General features: G+C 40.3%; 1 protein-coding gene across 1 annotated transcript in view; it reads left to right on the top strand.

The window, feature by feature from the left end:
• Positions 1 to 19,062, top strand: part of mtcl2 (microtubule crosslinking factor 2) — a 48,504-nt gene that overhangs the window by 20,767 nt on the left and 8,675 nt on the right. The window contains exons 5-19 of the mRNA XM_089011661.1: positions 4,336 to 4,398; positions 7,541 to 7,708; positions 7,796 to 7,949; positions 9,057 to 9,588; positions 9,742 to 10,042; positions 10,747 to 10,962; positions 13,097 to 13,228; positions 13,333 to 13,437; positions 13,529 to 13,756; positions 14,249 to 14,365; positions 14,445 to 14,612; positions 15,710 to 15,868; positions 15,983 to 16,084; positions 16,585 to 16,649; positions 16,731 to 16,878. Of these exons, the coding sequence (XP_088867787.1) occupies positions 4,336 to 4,398; positions 7,541 to 7,708; positions 7,796 to 7,949; positions 9,057 to 9,588; positions 9,742 to 10,042; positions 10,747 to 10,962; positions 13,097 to 13,228; positions 13,333 to 13,437; positions 13,529 to 13,756; positions 14,249 to 14,365; positions 14,445 to 14,612; positions 15,710 to 15,868; positions 15,983 to 16,084; positions 16,585 to 16,649; positions 16,731 to 16,878 (2,658 nt within the window). The remainder of the gene's footprint in view (positions 1 to 4,335; positions 4,399 to 7,540; positions 7,709 to 7,795; positions 7,950 to 9,056; positions 9,589 to 9,741; positions 10,043 to 10,746; positions 10,963 to 13,096; positions 13,229 to 13,332; positions 13,438 to 13,528; positions 13,757 to 14,248; positions 14,366 to 14,444; positions 14,613 to 15,709; positions 15,869 to 15,982; positions 16,085 to 16,584; positions 16,650 to 16,730; positions 16,879 to 19,062) is intronic.

Consider the following 19,062-nt stretch of genomic DNA (forward strand, 5'->3'; position numbering starts at 1 on the left):
CGTTTGAACTGTACACAGATCAAACACTCACCCAAAGGTTCCCAGTAGCCTGTCAGCCCGACCAAAGCCACCCTTTTGTTCTGCTCGCACGTCATACTGTCTGACGCAACATGTGAAGAGATTATCGCATAACAGTTTCATGAAACATAAAATGCAATGTCAATGAATTAAATGAATGCTTTTGAATTACTCACACTAAAAATCACCACCAGAAGCACATCTGAACAAAATGTGAGCTATTACTTTTGAATCATAATTCTGGGTTATTGGTTTAATTTCTTAGATATGAATTAGCAATTCATTGTACCTGAAACAATTGATGCAAAATAGAGTGCAGTACTTCACTCCAATCAGTAGAGGTGCTGCTTATTGATCTCATAGCATTTTGCCTGTTTTAAGTGCACACCCATCAACCTTGTCGAATAGCTGCTCCTATAAATGATTACAATTCCCTAATAAAAGTGGTAGTACGCTGTACATTATTTGAAATGATTAAAAAAACGCTAACAAGCGGAAATGCAGAAAGTTACCGAGCATGAGCACGGTATACTTTTATCAAACCGACCGTACACGGCGATTAAAAACATATATATACGATTGAGGATTACTTTTGCTTTTTACTGCTTTTTACTTTTTTGTCTTTGAGCCAAAATGTTCTTTGTAAAATGGGTTCACAATTAAAACAAAATCCTGAATAAACATAGTACGCCATACATTATTTGAAATGAAAAAACATATAGATAGTTGATAGGTATGTAAGTGATGAATCTCAGTGTGCAAGCACGCACGCACACACACACACACACACACACACACACACACACACATACACACACACACATTCACACAACTATGCATCCACATAGAGCAGATGGAGATTCTACGTTGTGTGCTGATGTCCTCCCTCTCATATAGTTTGATGGCAGCTCACGTGTCAGCCTTGAGAAGAGTGAGAGTGGAGGATGATGGTGCGAGTACTGCAAAACATAGTTATATTTCCCACGAGAATTTAGTTGGAAATTATCTCAAAGCTTAAGAGATATTATCTTTACACGTGAACAATTTCCTTGCCACAGAAAACTACACAGAAAATGACAATCAAAGTACTGTATTTGATTTTGCCATGAATGTAAAGTCTTGTATTATAATCAGGCCTTTTTTCATAATCTTACTTACTTGGCTGGTATAGTTTTGACTACTTTATGAGGGCATGTTTTTTGAATTGCACAACAAGCCGCAACCAACAACAGTAGAGTATTATTCATCCTTTCCATGGCCTTCTTCTCCCATCTCATTACCTCTTCATTTTTTGTCCTTCTGTGTCGTTTTATTAATATGCTGCAGTCGGGTGGCTTGGTGACAGGTTTCTGATGCCGTCACCATGGCAACATATTTGATACGCTTCTGTTGTGGGTTTAGATTGATACACTTCCGACTATTTCATTTCAGGTCCTTGACTTGGTTCTTAAAATTACATCTATTTTTTGATTCAGTGGAATCAGATGTTTGAGGAGCCCTCAATCGTTATTTTTATACTCTTACTGGTGTCGGTCTGGAGAACAAAAAGTGCCATTGAACAAACTATCATTATCAGGATGAAAATAATTGTAAAAGTCACACTTACCACAGTTGTAAATTCTTGGCAAATGTTAAAAACTGATCTTGAAATTATCTGGAAAATACTTTGGAAACAATCAATAATATAACATAAAAAATGTGACATTAAAATAACCACCTACTGCTTCTCTTGTTCAAAAAAGCAAATTGAGGAAAGTCAATCAGAATTTAGATGAGTGTTGTGAATGTTGAAGCAAACAAAATAACAACATAAAACTCTTCCTTGTTTGTCTGCCCTCATTACTGAAATGGATCAGCAATCCAGGTGTCCTTTGTTAGCAGCCTGGTGCAAACTAATTAAGTTTTTCACCTCAGCCTTCCTCTGTGCTTCCATCACAGCAGTATTGCGAGCAACAGACATTTGGTTATGAAACACGAGGCAGACTGCGCAGAGACAACGTGCTACGCTTCATGACCGTTTCCTGACATAAATCATGTCCAAGTACCAAGACGGTGTGTCTCGGTACAAACTCATTTTTGCCTGACTGATTTTTTTCTTCCACTCATACGGGGGAAAAAAAATCAAATATTATCAATTCACATGTCATTTTAACTGTCTTCATCACTTAACTATAGTAGTAACTATAGAACCTGCCGCATATGTGATTGGATGTTTCTATGTGATTAATAATGAATCAAAAAATAAGTGACTAAAGTCCTTCACCACATACAGAAGCCATCTGACCTTTTAAAGCATCTCGATAAAATATTAAAATGATGCATCTTCAATTAAATTCCCCAGGAAACGATGACGCTTGATATGTTCTACCTTGTGCTTGACCAATTGCCTGAAACATGAATATTGCATGCATCCTTTGAAGATGTCCTATATGTGTACATACATGTACTGTATAAATAACTATATATAAGTGCATTATAATTCCCTTTTCAAATGGCGCCACTGCCGAACTATTGAGTATTCTAAAATTGGTGCGTGACATTCTATGACGCCATTCTGGTGTTTAGTAATATGCCCGAACTCTGTGCCCACGAAGGACCGATCGAGTACTTCCGATATTTGTTCAACCTTTAGCCAGAATCGATTAGAGCAATGACAGCCAGGCTTATTGTCGATCCATTAACCCATTCAGTGCCATTCCTGAAATTATTCGGGAATTTAAAGCCATGACGTAGTGCGCCATTCCCAAATTTGTTCGGGTTTTGGTTCTTCTTGCGGGGGGTGCCGATAAAGCTCTGGTCAGACCTCTGGCAATATTTTACCGTTCCACGAGGGGGCACCATTTGCCTTTTGTCCATGTTAAAGCGCTATATAAATCAATATGTGTGTACTGTATTGTATTTTGTACAGCTGCCCCCATTTCAAGCTCAGATAACTCCAGACCCATATAACTTATGAATTAACTCTTTTTCTGAGTGAATGTTTATGTCGTCTTAAAACTCAATATTCTGTGGGTCCTCCAATTTAAGTTAAAATGACAAAAATCTTGGCACTGGAGTAGACACATTTTTGCACATTGTCTGGCAGTGAACGAGTTAAAGAGCTACAGACTGTCTGTTTTGTGGTAAACGTATCATAAAATACATTTCGGGGAATAGGAGCAAGAGCATATTTGAGAAGGAAGAACGGTGCCATGTGAAATATGAAAAGGGTCACCGTATTGGTAAAACAGTGATGAAAGGTTAACGGGAGATGAACTGTCACTATGGGCAGAGAATGAGCACCAAAGTGGCAATTGGAGGAGCTCTTCAGATCGGTGGAAAAGAAAAAAGAAAACAAGGAGGCTCCTGAAATGCTGATGATGCAAAGTCACACTCCTCTCACATTTACTTGAAGTAAATCACTTGGGAAAACGCACAAGGTTGAAAAAAAAACCACCACTTATATTACGCTACTTTTTTCCTGTCTACAGCCTTCCTTCCCTCCCACCATTTTCGTCTTTTGTTGTTGTTCCACTGCAGAGTAGCTTGTTTCCATGGAAACACTCAGAGAGCTTTCTTGGCAGCATGTGCGTGCGTGCGTGTTTGTGTGAGTATGCATGTGTGTGTGAAATGAATACGAGATGATGATTTATGAGTGTGTAATATGCTGAGCAGACATTTGGATGAGCGCAGGCTGATGTCTCGGTGAGAAGAGTTGTTCATTAGTGGTGTGAATATCGCTTTTTGCAGGATTCCATCATTCATTTTTTGTTTGTAACCAGTTCAGGGACAGCAGTTACTACAGTAGACGGCTTATCATGTCATCAGGGTGGATGAATGGGTTATTAATCTCCTCTTCCCTCTCGACTTGAAGCGGTGATCCAGAGGGAGACAACTGCAGCGGTTCCTCCTACCCGTACTGTGTCATGTTATTGCTCCTAACAGTGTTGCCCTGGTGATAAAATCCACCATGGCCATGATTATATGTATTGCAATGAGGCCCGAAGAACGAAAGGCACTGCGTGTGCGGATGTGGCCGTGTGTTGGACTGTAATTAAAATCCAAATGACTACATGTGATTTATTTACTAATGATTATTCATTTTGAACAGTTATGTTGTTTAATTGGTTGATTATGTTCTACATGGATTGGGGTCAAGTGGGCTGATGGAACAAAAGCACCCAGTTTTGTGTCGTGCATTACCACCACCTACTGGACTGGAGTGGATCAGTGTTATATTTATTTTACAGTTCATGCTATGAATTAGTTCTGCAAACGCGTAACCAAGTCCGAATATTATTTTGCCACTCTCAGACGTGCTGGTCTTTTGTGTTCCAGAACTCTCAGAAGAAAAGAGGAGCACGACCAAACAACAAACCCGACAAGAAGCTCCCCCCACAGGTAAACACATGAAGACACGCGGAAACAGTGTTTGAACACTCAATAAAATAAATGGTGCAGGAAGACAGGATGATTTATTGGCATGACCCGAGAAGGTGTGGAATGACTGTCAATCATTCGAAGCCTTTATTTTAACCAGCGATGCCCAACGGATGAAGGAGAAAGTGATTACAGTGATGGTTTCCATACGCTGAGTTTGTATTAAATCCCAGAGTTACATGAGAGAGCGGGTTGAGTTGGGTCAGTTCAAGAGGAACAAGGAAATCGATCAACTGTCACCAGAATCCATTTGTGACAGAAATGGGGTCATGACGAGCCATTTACAGGGGGGGATAATTCTCGCTCGTCGTCCATTCAGGTGCCGAGTGTGGACCCCCAAAACGCAAGCTCAGATAAACTGCGCTTTAAAAAAAAAAACATTTCTTTACAGAAAAAAATACAGTCAGGTTCCATGAAGTGGCCTTAATGCATCCAGGATTTTTTTTCGAACCTAAAGAAAGAAAAAAAGTCGCAAATGGCAGTACAGTACTGTAAATCAACAACGGGTCACGGAGGGGAGGGTACAGAAATCATTAAATTTACTCTTGTTATTTTTTAATGTATTCATCCATTTTGAGGCATTGCTGTGCCGTAAATGCACAAAACCGAACATGAGTTCAGTAACCAAAAACTTCGATTTCATTTGGCCACACCTGACAATAAGCTGTCAATTTCAGTCGTTGTGTTGAGGAGATCATGGAACCATAAAGATACATCTTTGCTCAACAGAAAAAACAATGGAAACAATTATCTATTATAATGTTCCTTGCCTGTCATCTGAGCCTCCTGCAGGAACCTCGACGCCTTCTGAAACATATCCTGTCCTGTCTGTACTCCATGTTCATATTTGACTGTTTACTTTATTGCAATTGAGTTTTGTACTGTACTACAAACATTTACTGTGCTTCTTACTGCATGTACTGTGCTGTGTTCCACTACATTTAATTTATAAATATGTTTTTGTACTCACACACATGTAAATCTACCAATACATGTAGGGTTCACTACATCACGCTTATTTTTTGTCTATCGCAGGTGGTCCCAGTCCGCATTAACTGTGATAAATGGGGGATTACTGTATTGACAAAGTATCAGCAAAAATCCATGGCAACAACTAACTCGCAACAGAAACTGCAAGATCAATTAAAGGACCAGGACCAAAAGTTCTCAAAACAAAATGGCAACAATCAAAAAGTAGTCCAAAATGACTCGAGGACCAAAATAAAGTGGACAAGAGGTCTAGAAAATAGCATTTGATGATTAACTGTTTAATTATTCCGCATAATTGTGGACATTTTTATTCTTCAAGTGCCCCACACTGCCCAAAAAATTAAATACCAGTGTAAGCAAATAAATCAACATTTCTTGTATTGTTTTTTGTACTGACTTAATCTCTGCTAATTTCCCACTTCTTAAAAAATCTGTGTAGGCGTCTGCATTTTGGCCAACTCATTAATTTCCATTGTTTGCATTGCAGGGATAAGTCTGTCCCAAAACACATACCATAAATGGCCGTGAATGTGCTGCCCCTCATCTCACTTTAAGTGTTTGCAAATGCCTCACAGGCTGTAAAAGCAAATAGACCCACTCAGTTGGCTGCGAAGTGGGGGGTCACTTTCGGTCAGTAGCAAGTAGCGTGACAATATTTCTCTGTATGACAGTGGTGCTTCAAAGTTCCATTTGGTTGACTTTTGGATGTCAGTTATATTTGGAATGGGACTCATCCAAGGATAAGACACTCGAAGTTTTGTGACCAAATAACCATGCTTTGGTCACAACACTTGTGTACTATTCGGATGGGAATGCAAAATAAAAGAATGAATGAGTGAATAAATAAATAAATACATAATTAACACATGGATAAATGGAAAAATAAGTAAATACATGGATATATTGTGTAATAAATTGATAAATAAATGCATTGATAAATTGAGAAATAAATGGATAAATAAATACATTAATGAATAAATAAATTGATAGATAAATAAATAAATACATGGATAAATTGAGAAATAAATGGATAAATAAATAAATGATTGAATGAATAAACAAATAAATAGATACATGGATACATTGAGAAATAAATGGATAAATAAATGAATAAATAAATGCATAAATAAATTCATGGATAAATTGAGAAATAAATGGATAAATAAATACATACATAAAGAAATACATACATACATGAATAAAGACCTAATATAATGACTTTTTAAATAAATAAATGGCTAAATTGCGAAATAAATGGATAAATAAATAATAATAATAACACATTTAATTTCTAAGCGCCTTTCAAAACTCTCAAGAACACTTTACAGTCACAGGATAAGAACTTTTTAAAATAAAAAACAAACAAATAAATAAATAAATGGTTAAGTTGAGAAATACATTGCTAAATAAATGGATAAATACAGTAAATAAATAAATACATGGCTAGATTGAGAAATACATGGATACATAAATAAATACATAAATAAGATTTGATTGAACTAAACACTCATTTTGGCTTATTTCATAATTACCGTATTTTGTGCACTATAAGGCGCACCTAAAAGATTTATTTTCCAAAGCTGAACATGCGCCTCATAATATGGCGCGCCTTATTTGTGGAAAAAGTTTTAAAATATTTAATTCATTGAAGGTGCCCCTGATAATGCGGTGCACCTTATGTATGGCAAAGGTTTTTTAAATATGTCATTCATTGAATGTGCGCCTTATATTCCAGAAAATACAGTAATTACATGCATATGTTTGAGATATCAGATTGTGCATGGATTCAGGTTGCTGTGTTGCCATATCTTTTTATTCTGTGCCATAACACGCCATTTAAAAACTTTTTTTTTTGGGCACAGCAAAAAACTCCCAACTGCCTGGTAAATATGCAACAAAATATATCTACAAAACCATGATATCCTGTAAAAAAAAAACTTTAAATGACATCACTGTAGTGGGTTAAAGGAATGTGATTTTTAGCTCTTTAAATTATTTAAAACAAACTTTTTTTAAACCTTGGAATATTTCCAAATGTTTAGTCATTAAAAAAAAACGCATCAGGATTGAGTGTTTACTATGTTGTGCCTGTCTTTTAAACCCCCACCACCAGGAGGACAGCTCAGACCTGAAGTGTCAGCTCCATTTTGCCAAAGAGGAATCGGCTTTGATGTGCAAGAAGCTGACCAAATTGGTGAAGGACAGCGAGGCCATGAAAGAGGAGCTGGCCAAATACAGATCCCTCTACGGTGACGTTGACGCCTCCATCACAGTCAAAGAGGTATTCGTTGTCGATCTTCTGATAGACAGTTTCAATTCCACAACTCTCTATGCTAAAAATGAGTTCCTTTTATTTGACTGCGGTCAGGTTGCCGACTCCCCCCACACCCGCGAGGCAGAAGTCCGAGTTCACCTGAAACTCGTGGAAGAGGAGGCCAACCTGTTGAGTCGGCGAATTGTGGAGCTAGAGGTAGAAAACAGAGGCCTCCGAGCTGAGATGGATGACATGAAAGGGCCACAAGGTAACACTTTGTTATTTTATTGATTTGCTCTTAAAAGACAACCGACGTCACTTTTTTGTTTTTTAACTGACACCACAAACACGTTTTATAGCATCTAAAATACCCAAAACACGCAGTATGATATTTTTAGTCAAATGCAAAACACCAATAAAAATGACTTAAAGTGTCCAAAATTTTCAAAAAATAGAGCTGCGAATTGGGCATTTTCAGAAAGTCCCGCCCCCAGTTCGTGACGTCACGCCAAGACGTCTTGCATTGCTTGTGAATCAAAACAATGGCTTCAGATTCGGAGAATATGCTTTCTTGTTACACATCCAGTTATGAATATAATTCACATAGTTCTGAAGACGAAAGCATACATGTTTGCAATCGATTAAAGAATTTATTTGTGCCATTTTGAGGCAACATTGGGGGAAAATCTGTGGCCACCCCCATTTCCACAGGTTGATAAATTCCTTATATGGCGCTTGGACGCCCTCTTCTGGCCTTCTGGCGGATTTTGGGTGCAACACGAGGTCCCCAGACAACACAAGTACAGCAAAATACATTGACGAGATGGAAGGACCGCTACAAAGCGTCTTTTTTACGGTCAAGTGCGGTCCTTTAGTGACGTCACATACGGACTCGTCAACAACTCAAAAACAAGACTTCCTGAATATTCAGCGTGAGTCTTAAAACGTAAAATATAGCTATATGCGGTGGGATCTGTGTAAAATACGCTCAGTAGAAGTCATTTGAAGCCATTTTACAAATTATGGACTTGTCCGGAGACGTCGGTCCTTTAAATTGGAGTTTCCAAAATGAACTTAAAGTCTCGTTAAAAAAAATTCGATATAACCGGGAGTTGTTTGTATGTAATTTTCCATAAAATAGTATCGATATAACTATCGATTATCCGATATCGAATAACGAACTTTACTGTACACATAATCGAAAAATCCATAATTTAGAGACCCGAACAAACAACAAAACAATCAATCACTGCCAGATTGTCTTTATAAAATATTTTTTGACTGCTTCTGGAACAGGTAATAAGTGTCACGCACAGGTGAAGTCTGTGACATGCTTATTCGTCCATTTAACTTCATCATTCCTGCTCCTCTTTAGATGGGCCTCAAGAACTAAATGGTGTCGATGCTAGTCCGGCGACAGGTCCAGTCGTCGGAGCAGGCGCTTCATCTGAAAATGTCATGGAGCTTCAGAGACACCTCCAGTTTGTGGAGGAGGAGGCAGAACTTCTGAGGAGGTCCCTGCTCGAGATGGAGGAGCAGAACAAGCTGCTGATGAATGAAATCAACCTCTATAAATCAGAACTTCTGCCGCCGCCCCCGTCCCTCACTGGGATGTCGCTGTCAGAAAGGCTACTTCACGTTGGGTCGCCGCACTCCGTGCAGGAAGGAACCGAGCTCATTAGCCCAGATGTCTCCCCTCAGGACGAAGAGCTTCGAGTAGCACGGCTTCAGATCGGAGAGCTCGGAGGGAAGGTGAAAAAGCTGCAGTATGAGAACCGAGTGCTCTTGTCCAACTTGCAGCGGTGCGACCTTGCTTCCTATCAACCTTCGTCCTCTTCATCATCTTTACGAGTAGTTCTGGAGACGGACCAAGAGGCTGGAGATTCAGCTGAGTGTCTTCCTAACAGGTAGTGTTGAAGTGACGTGTACTTTGACATCTGCATTTTAAGTTGCCCTTTATTGTTCACTCGTGTGTAAAGGAAAAACAAAGCCAAAGAAAGCGAAAGCGCACTTTGCCATCCAAGAATTCTCAAAAATAGACTTTACTTTTTTTCCATCAGTTCGCCACATCGCAAAGATCCCATAGGGGTGGAGAATGCCTTACCGGAGAGCATTGAACTAAACAATAAGATGGAGAAAACTACCGGGCCGAAAGCCTCACCGTGTGACCTCCTCGGGCTCAAGGACAATGACGCTTTGCTTGCCATGCGGGACCAAGCTCGCCTGATTTCGACAGCGATACAGCTCCTCATTGCCCCGGAATCGAACTGCCTCACTTCCTCGCCGTCCATTTATCACAACGTTTGCAGCAACGAGGCGGCAGAATCGTGTGACCTGGAGAATGCGCAGCCTACCTGCCAGGTCTGTGTCTTTATTTTAATTATCATTTATTTTTTGTTTATGTTGGCTCTAAAGTCATCCACCAGCAAAAATTCTGCACCAACTGTACTATTGTTATTGTTTTTTTTTTTTTTTTTTTTTACCACAGATCACCACAGAAATAAATACATTAATAGATGAATAAATAATTAAATAAATATAAAATCAATTAAATAAATAGATACATAGATCAACACATTAATAAACAAATAAATAGATAAGTGGATAAATAAATACATAAATACATTTGCTGCTGTGAAATGTAAATTTCTCCACTGCGAGACTAATAAAGGCAAATCCAATACAAAATAAAGAGCTACATTAATAGATAAATGAGTAAATGTATAAATCAATAAACAAACAAATAAATAAATAGATAAACAGGTAAATAAATACATGGACGAACGGACGGACAGATAGATAAATGAACTAAATAAATTAACAGCTAAAAGAATAGATAAACAAGTGATGAATAAATAAATAAATACCATAACAGAAAAGTAAGAATACTCCAATTGATGCAATTTATTAAACAGAAGCATAGGTACATTTGGGCAAAGGTCGAGCTAAACATGAAAATGTCATTAACCAAACCCACACAGCCGGCCTTGCAGATTCTAAACTGACATATCCGACTGAACTTTCGCATCAGGTTGTGCCATTTATCATCTGTGTGTTCCTAACAGATCTCCGAGCTTTCTGACTTGGCTGATAGGCCTTTGGTTGGCGCGCTGACCAGCAGGCTTCAAGCCTTGCACGGCCAGCTGCAGGTCTTCGTGGAGCATGTTGACAACTTGGGGAAATCCTCACTTGGTGAGGGTCGGTCTTCCTCTACCTCTTCAGTCAATTTGTTATCCTGCGCCGATGACCAGCATGATGCACTTGAGACAGCAAAACAGAAGGTAAAATACATAACATTCACTACTTGTCATCATTCCTTTTAAATGTGTTCTTTTTTTTCTAATTTTTTTTCAGTTATTTTCTCTTTCCTGCACTCTGCAAATCCTATTTTCTGAGCTGTTTTTTTACCATTCCCAATCATTTTGCTCTTGCACAGGATTTACAATGCATGTTCAAATCTGACTCATGTTCATGCAAACTTTTTTCTTTTAGGATTTACCGATATCCTCCAAATAGATTTGTAAATATCACATGTTAGAAAGAGTCAGAATTGAGCTGCTCATGTAAGCCTCCCTCTGTGGCCTCTGCATGCAGTTGGATCCACCTCCTAACCCAATTTTGTGACACTGCCATGGGCCTCAAATGGAGCCTGGTTGTTGTTGCATGAAATTGCTTTCATGTTTATTTGCAGAGTCCAATGGGACTCGGCGATGTTATTCAAATATAATTATAGTAATTTAGTCAAGTTTAAAATCAGCTGGATATGGTACTTAGCAGTAACAGACCAAAACCAACTTTATTTTACACGTTAAAGCATTTTAAAGCAATCAAACTGTTAAGTGCAACATTAAAATATTACTCAGATGAAATAGTTTAATTTGTAGATTTTTTATTGTTGTTTTTTCATTTTAAAACGCGTTCTTCGTGTACATTTTCCCACCGTGGAACTATTAACTCATTCACTGCCAGACATGTGCAATAATGTGTCCATTCCAGTGCCAGGGTTTTTGTCATTTTCACTCAAATTCCAGGACCCGCAGAATATTGAGTATTAGGACTACATAAACATTCAATGCAGCGTAAGAAACCTTAGACTTTCTTCTTTCATCAGAATCAGAAAACCTTTATTCGTGCCACAATGGGGAAATTTGCAGTCCACAGCAGTAATTTGAACGGGGAATGGGGATATCTTATTCTGATTGTTACATATTGCCGGCGTGAGGCAAAATAATCTCCAAAAATATCATGACCACATGGTCAAAAGAGAGCGAACCCATTTTAAATAACCTGCGATTGATCAATACATTGTTAAAAATATATATAACTGACCCACATCAGGATTGACTAATAAGATTTGTTAATGTTATTAATAATTGGACGTAAGATGGAGGTTACTGATTCGCTGTGGCGACCCCTTGAAGGGAAAAGCTGAAAGGAAAAGAAGAGGAGGAGGTTTAAGCCCGATGCCAGCAGGATGCTAATTATCGTCATCATAAAGTGTATAAATATTGATGCATTCAGTGGACTATGATACTTATAACCCCCCAAATATATGTACATTATAATTTCTTTAGACTTATCCAATTCTTGTGCACCTATTTTGTTTCTATATTTATTATGTATCTATTTTACTGTATTTTTTAAATATGAAACCTCGGTAGGGAGGGTAAAAAAAGTAGTTTGCTTTAAATGACATTTCTATTTGAGTAATATTGTAATGTGTTGATAATTTTTCATCAAAGTAAAATCATTTTGAGACTCCATTCGAGGCCAAATCTGAGTCCAAATACCCCTCCCCCTCCTTTCTTTCTTTTCTCCTCTTTTTCCTGTTGTCCTTTTCTCTGCATGGGCACCATAACACATTGGTCTTTCACACCCCGTTGTCACCTTTTTAATACTCACCCCCTCGCCCCCTGCTCACACACTCCACTACCCGGTTGCCATTTTCATGCCTCGCCTCCTCATCTTTATCACACCTCGCATATCTTTTCCAACGCTTGGTGTTGCGTCCCTCGCTTTGACCTTTCACCCGTACTCTTTCTGTCGCTGTCCTGTCTGTCTCCTGATCCCCTCTTCTGTCCTCTTGTGTACTCTTCTGTATCTGTCCTTCCCCTCAGCCTTTCATTATTTCCTCTGTTTTGCTTTTCTTTTTTTTCTCCACTCTCTCCTTCTCTTCTCTGACCAAGCTCTTTTTCCTCTACTTCCTTTTTTTTGTCATGTGAAAGCCACCAATTGTTGTTTTTCTATGCGTTTGTTGATGACATATAATTTCTCTTGCGTTTCTTCACATTGTTTTGGTTTGATTTGCTTTTCTTCTCCACCTCCCCCCTGCCTTCTCTTCTCTCTGTTTTCTTCTCTTGTATGTTTGTTTATCATTTATTTCTTCATTGACTTGCCCATGCATGAATGCGGCAGCCTGATTCTAGGGGCCAGTTGCAGCCAAAGTTCAAAGGGGAAACAGAGGAGAACCTTCATGGTGGCGACCAGAAAAGAAAAAAACACATTGCACAGACAGTAGAGGAGAAAGAGGAGACACTTGACGCACTGGTAAATCATTAAAAACTATGATTTAAAACAGGAGGATTGTTGTTTTGCTGCTTTAGCCTGAGTCACACGACCTCTAAACTCGCTTCTTGCCCAAACCTGTCCAGTTCGGAGAATGCCGTGCCAAGCCTTGCGAGGTACTTCGTTCCACTCAAGCGGAGTTGGAGAAGGAGACGGAGACTCAAAGAGAAATGAAAATGAAACTTACGCAGGTCAGTTTCTGGTCATTTCTATGAAAAAAAACAAAAACAAAATGGCTTTTCACAATATGCATCAACGTTACAAACTTTTTCAATTCTTCAGCTCCACGAGGAGCAGCAGAAGGCTCTGCTCCGCCGGGACTTCCAGTTACAGAGTTTAGGCCTCCAGGCTCGGCTCCAGCATAAATTATGGGGCCAAGAGAGGACGCTGCTTGTGCAGGAGTCTCAGCATCTTAAAGAAGCGTTGCTGCTGTTCAGCCTCAAGCTACGCTGCTTCCTCAAACACTGGAGGCTGGACTGCAAGAAGGACATGGAGAAAGACATCCTGGAGGTACAAACCTCCATCATGGCTGGTCTCACCACCGTTTTATACACTTTTCCTTCCATCCTAGCTGAAACCCTTCTATCACACATGACATTATTCTCCAGTCGTTCCAGCCTGCCAGCTTCTTCAACTCTTTTCCACACTCTACATTGCACTGGACAGTTGACCCCAAGTACTTAAAATCCTCCACCTTCTTTATCTCTTCTCCCTGTAGCATCACTCTTGCACTAAAGAGAATACAATACAGTTTTATTTATCTAAAGCTTCCACAACTGCTGCAGTTATAACTAAGCGCTTTACAGAACATTTAAAATACTACGTCCTATAAATAGGAAATATTATCCATATATAAAGCATGTTGGATTATAAGGTTCTTCTTTTGAGAAACAACATATGCGTTTGGGTGCGCCGGACAGTGCGCACCTAAACGTGTGTGTATGGTACATTTAATGTCATTAGAGGCTAAATTTAACAATCTTGCTGTGTTTGGTTTTCTAGATGAACAACCTAAAGGACCTCTACCTTTTATTGGAGGAGGATAATCTAACAAGCCCCGTGCACTTAAGCGGAAAAAAGGCAGATGGAGACAAACAAGCACTTGGCCCGGCAATCAAGGTCGGCGGCACTTAGGTTTTAACACGTGCTCTGCTTTTTCCAACACAACCTCTTCATGGATGCATTTTGCACTTTTTAGCTGAGTGCTGTGAGCAGCACTCTGGCGGACCTCAAGGTAGCGCTGCAGGACCTGAGCGGCGAGCTGCGGCAGGAGAGGCAGGGGTCCCAGGAACTCACCCAGCAGTTTGCAAAGGCCAAGGCGTCGTGGGAAGTGGAAAGGACCGAACTTAAAAGCCTCATCACTCAGGTGGGCAAGGCAAAGTGCTGTTCTTAATGATGCGCTCTATAATAATGACAGCATCGAATGGATCCTCGAAATTCTTGAAAAAAAATCAAGGTGTTTGTGTGCGTGTGTGTGCGTGCGTGTGTGCATGTGCGTGTGTGTGTGTGTGCGCGTGTATGTGTGTGTGTGTGTGCGTGTGTGTGCGTGTGTGTGTGTGCGTGTGTGTGCGCGTGTATATGCGTGTGTGTGTGTGTGTGCTTGCATGCGTTTGTGTGTGTGTGCGTGTGTGTGTGTGTGTGTGTGTGTGCGTACATGTGCGTGTGTGTGTGCGCGTGTGTGTGCGTGCGCGTGTATATGCGTGTGTGTGTGTGTGTATATGCGTGTGTGTGTGTGTGTGCTTGCATGTGTTTGTGTGTGTGTGCGTGCGTGTGTGTGTGTGCGTGCGTGTGTGTGTGCATGTGCGTGTGTGTGTGCGCGTGTATGCGTGTGTGTGTGTGTGCGTGCTTGTGTGTGCGTGTGTGCGTGCGCGTGTATATGCGTGTGTGTGTGTGTGTGCTTGCATGCGTTTGTGTGTGTGTGCGTGCGTGCGTGTGTGTGCATGTGTGTGTGTGTGTGCGTGCGTGTGTGTGTGTGTGTGTGTGTGTGTGTGTGTGTGTGTGTGTGTGCATGCACACTGAGATTGATCACTTAGTATGGGAGCAATGCAATCAGATCAATAAGTAGCACCTCTACTGGTTGCAGTACAATTCATTGCTAATCCATTTCTATTAAACTAAACCAATAACCCAGCATTGTTATTACATACATACACACACACACACACACACATAGGTAGGTAGGCAGATAGATAATACACACGCATATGTATACTAACACACACACACTGTCAGTGTCTCCTCAAAAATGAATAGTATTCGTTGTTAATTGTAAGATATGAATGTAATTTAAGTACATTTCAAAAATGCATACTCAAAAACTGGAATCCCACCCGCATTCATTATTAGCCAAGAATGAGCTCTTACTTTCAAAAAGGTCGGTGACCCCTGGTCTCTATATACTGTACCCCTGTGATCACTCCAAGAAAATTGATGGATTACCACATCTTTCAATTTCCCCCCCAGCTTGAGACCAAAGCAGCCAAAACAGCCTCTCTGTCCTCTGCTGATGGACAATGCACAATGGACCCGCCTGACCTGACGGTAGCACTGAAGAGGGAGCGTGAAGAGCACCAACACCTTCTGGCTGAATCCTACGCAGCCGTTATGGACTTGACCAAACAGGTAGAAGATAACTTTTGGATTGTGCTTCGATAGAACACCAATGCTATTATTGGACTACTTAGACTGCATGTTGCTCAATAATTATATTTTTATTTTCTCTCTCTGCCATGACAGCTTCAAATCGGAGAGAGGAACTGGTGCAGGGAGAAGCTGGAGCTATTAGAGCGTTTCAGGCAGGAGAGAGCACAGTGGGAGCAGAGGCTGAGAGAGACCAAGGTATGCTCACATTATATTCCCACTATCTGTTATTTTGTTTTCTGTTTTTGAAAATAAATACTTCGTAGGAATGTACTTTGACTCCTAAATAAGCCTTGCATTGACTCAGCTTCTTTTTTTTTTTACTTTCACGAGAAAGGAATTTTCCACAAAGTGCTTGCTCAGTTGATTTATTGATATTGTATCCAATTATATATAAGGGGTGTGACCCTAAATTAATTCATGGTTTACGATGCTAAAAATTGTGTGAATCCTTTCCGTGGGAAATGTTTGCGAAAGGGCTTTTTTTCAAGCCTATCAAAATCCCACTAAGGTAACGAGAAGTACCAACTCAGTATCACTGTGAAAATGTAATCTACCAAAATGTGCAGTACAGTTTCAGTGATATCAAAGCCGCACGCTGATTGACTTGCTCAGAAATAAAATGGCAGCACTTTGTTTGAATATCACAAGGAGGTAAAAAAAAATATATTGAAGGCTTTATCTTTTCATCTTCACAGTCAAAATCTCCAGGCGCTGAGTCCTCTGCGGAGACTATCGTCACCAATGGAACGGGATCACCAAGGTGAACACACGGCACAATCAATACGTAGGGTGGTGTTATTTAGCTGCACATTTGAATAACAATCTCTTTTTTTATGTAAAGGACCAAATCCGTTTCACAGCTCGATAATCCAGAGTTCCGTCCCGCAGCTGACTTGAGGAGTTTGGTCCACTTTGCAGCTCCCCCATCTTTGACTTGTTCATCGCTGAGTGACTCCAACAGGAAGAATTGGACCTGTCTGGCTGATGAGGTCAATATTAGAACCTTTTTTGTGTTTGTAAAGAGAAATAAAAAATAAACCTGAGATCTCTCGGGGATTTGGTTTCACATCTGGTCCAAGTTACTTGATGGGGTATGTAAACAAAATGACCTAAAAGGCGCTAATGTGAGAGCAACCTCGGTTGCGTTTAACCTGTCTAAAATGAAACAAAACAAAATTGCTTCGGTCTACTTCTGGAGATTTCCTCAGATGTGAATACACTTTTTTTTAAATGAAACTGTCACATGAGACCAAAATCGTTTAATTGTCAGCATTTGACATATGCAAACCAAATTAACCGGTTCACTGCCTTTCACTGATGAATTCGGGAATTGAAAATGTGACAGAGTGGCATTCTTGAATTTGTTCGGGTTTTGTTTTTTCATGCTTGGGTGCCGATAAAGTGCTGGGCAATGCTTTTCTTTTCCACAAGGGGCAGCATTTTCCTTTTTCCATGTTACTGCTTTGTTCCAGATTCAGCTGTTGCTAAAGTGCTATATCAATCAATATGTATGTATTGTATTGTATTGTGTACAGCCACCCAAATTTCAAGCTCATATAACTCCAGACCCTTATAACTTATTTCTGATGAAAGAAGAGAGTCTTTCTAATTCTGTACTGAATGTTTATGTGGTCCTAAAACTCAATATTCGGTGGGTCCTGCAATTTGAGTGAAAATGACACAAAACCCTGGCACTGGAGTGAACACAATTTTGCACATCGTCTGACAGTGAATGAGTTAAATTGTCACATGAGCCCAAAATAATTCAATCGTCAGCATTTGACATACAGTACGCAAACCAAATTAAGTGGTATACTGTATATTTAGATAGAAAAAGCAAATATATATATATATATATATATATATATATATATATATATATATATATATATATATATATATATATAAGAAACTCACAGCTCTCCACGAGCGCCTAGCAGCACAAATGAACCAGCTGCTGATGGATGGAACTCACCCAGGATGGCTAACCGAAGGGCGAACAATCCTGATCATGAAGGATTCCTCAAAGGGTGCAGTTCCTTCCAACTATCGGCCAATAACCTGTCTGTCCACAACATGGAAGCTCATGTCAGGCATCATTGCGGCTAAGATAAGTGGACACATGGATCAATACATGAGCAAAGCACAGAAAGGCATTAGTAGAGATACTAGAGGTGCCAAACATCAGCTGCTGGTTGACAGAACAGTCGCTCAAGACTGCAGGTCCCGACATACCAACCTGTGCACAGCCTGGATTGATTACAAGAAAGCATATGACTCGATGCCACACACATGGATCAATGAATGCTTGGAGTTGTATAAGGTCAACAGGACCCTGAGAGCCTTCGTTGCAAACTCGATGAGGATGTGGAAAACCACACTTGAAGCCAATGGAAAGCCACTAACGCAAGTGTCCATCAAATGTGGCATATGCCAAGGTGATGCACTCTCCCCACTGCTGTTCTGCATAGGACTGAACCCCCTCAGCCAGATAATCGCCAAGACAGGCTATGGATACCGCCTCAGAAATGGAGCTACGATCAGTCACCTCCTCTACATGGATGACATCAAGCTGTATGCTAAGAGCGAAAGGGACATAGACTCCCTGATCCACACAACCAGGATCTACAGCAGTGATATCGGAATGTCATTCGGGCTGGAGAAATGTAGTCGGATGGTGACTAAGAGGGGCAAGGTAGTCCACACTGAAGGGGTCTCACTCACTGAAGGAACAATAGCAGACATTGAAAACAGCTACAAGTACCTCGGTATACCACAGGCCAATGGCAACCTCGAATTAGCAACAAGGAAAGCGGCTACAACCAAATACCTCCAGCGGGTGAGGCAAGTCCTCAGAAGCCAGCTCAATGGCAAGAACAAGACCCGGGCAATAAACAGCTATGCCCTGCCAGTGATCAGATACCCTGCAGGAATAATAAGGTGGTCAAAGGAAGAGATTCAGACCACGGATGTTAAGACCCGAAAACTCCTCACCATGCACGGAGGGTTCCATCCCAAGTCCAGCACCCTGAGACTGTACACAAGCCGTAAGGAAGGAGGCCGGGGACTAGTGAGTGTGAGAGCCACTGTCCAGGATGAAACATCCAAGCTCCATGAATACATCAAAGAGAAGGCTCCAACGGATGATGTACTCAGAGAATGTCTCAGTCAAT

Source organism: Hippocampus bargibanti, linkage group LG01 (assembly GCF_051943395.1).
Source record: "Hippocampus bargibanti isolate YZ-2025 linkage group LG01, ASM5194339v1, whole genome shotgun sequence".
Taxonomy (NCBI): Eukaryota; Metazoa; Chordata; class Actinopteri; order Syngnathiformes; family Syngnathidae; genus Hippocampus; species Hippocampus bargibanti.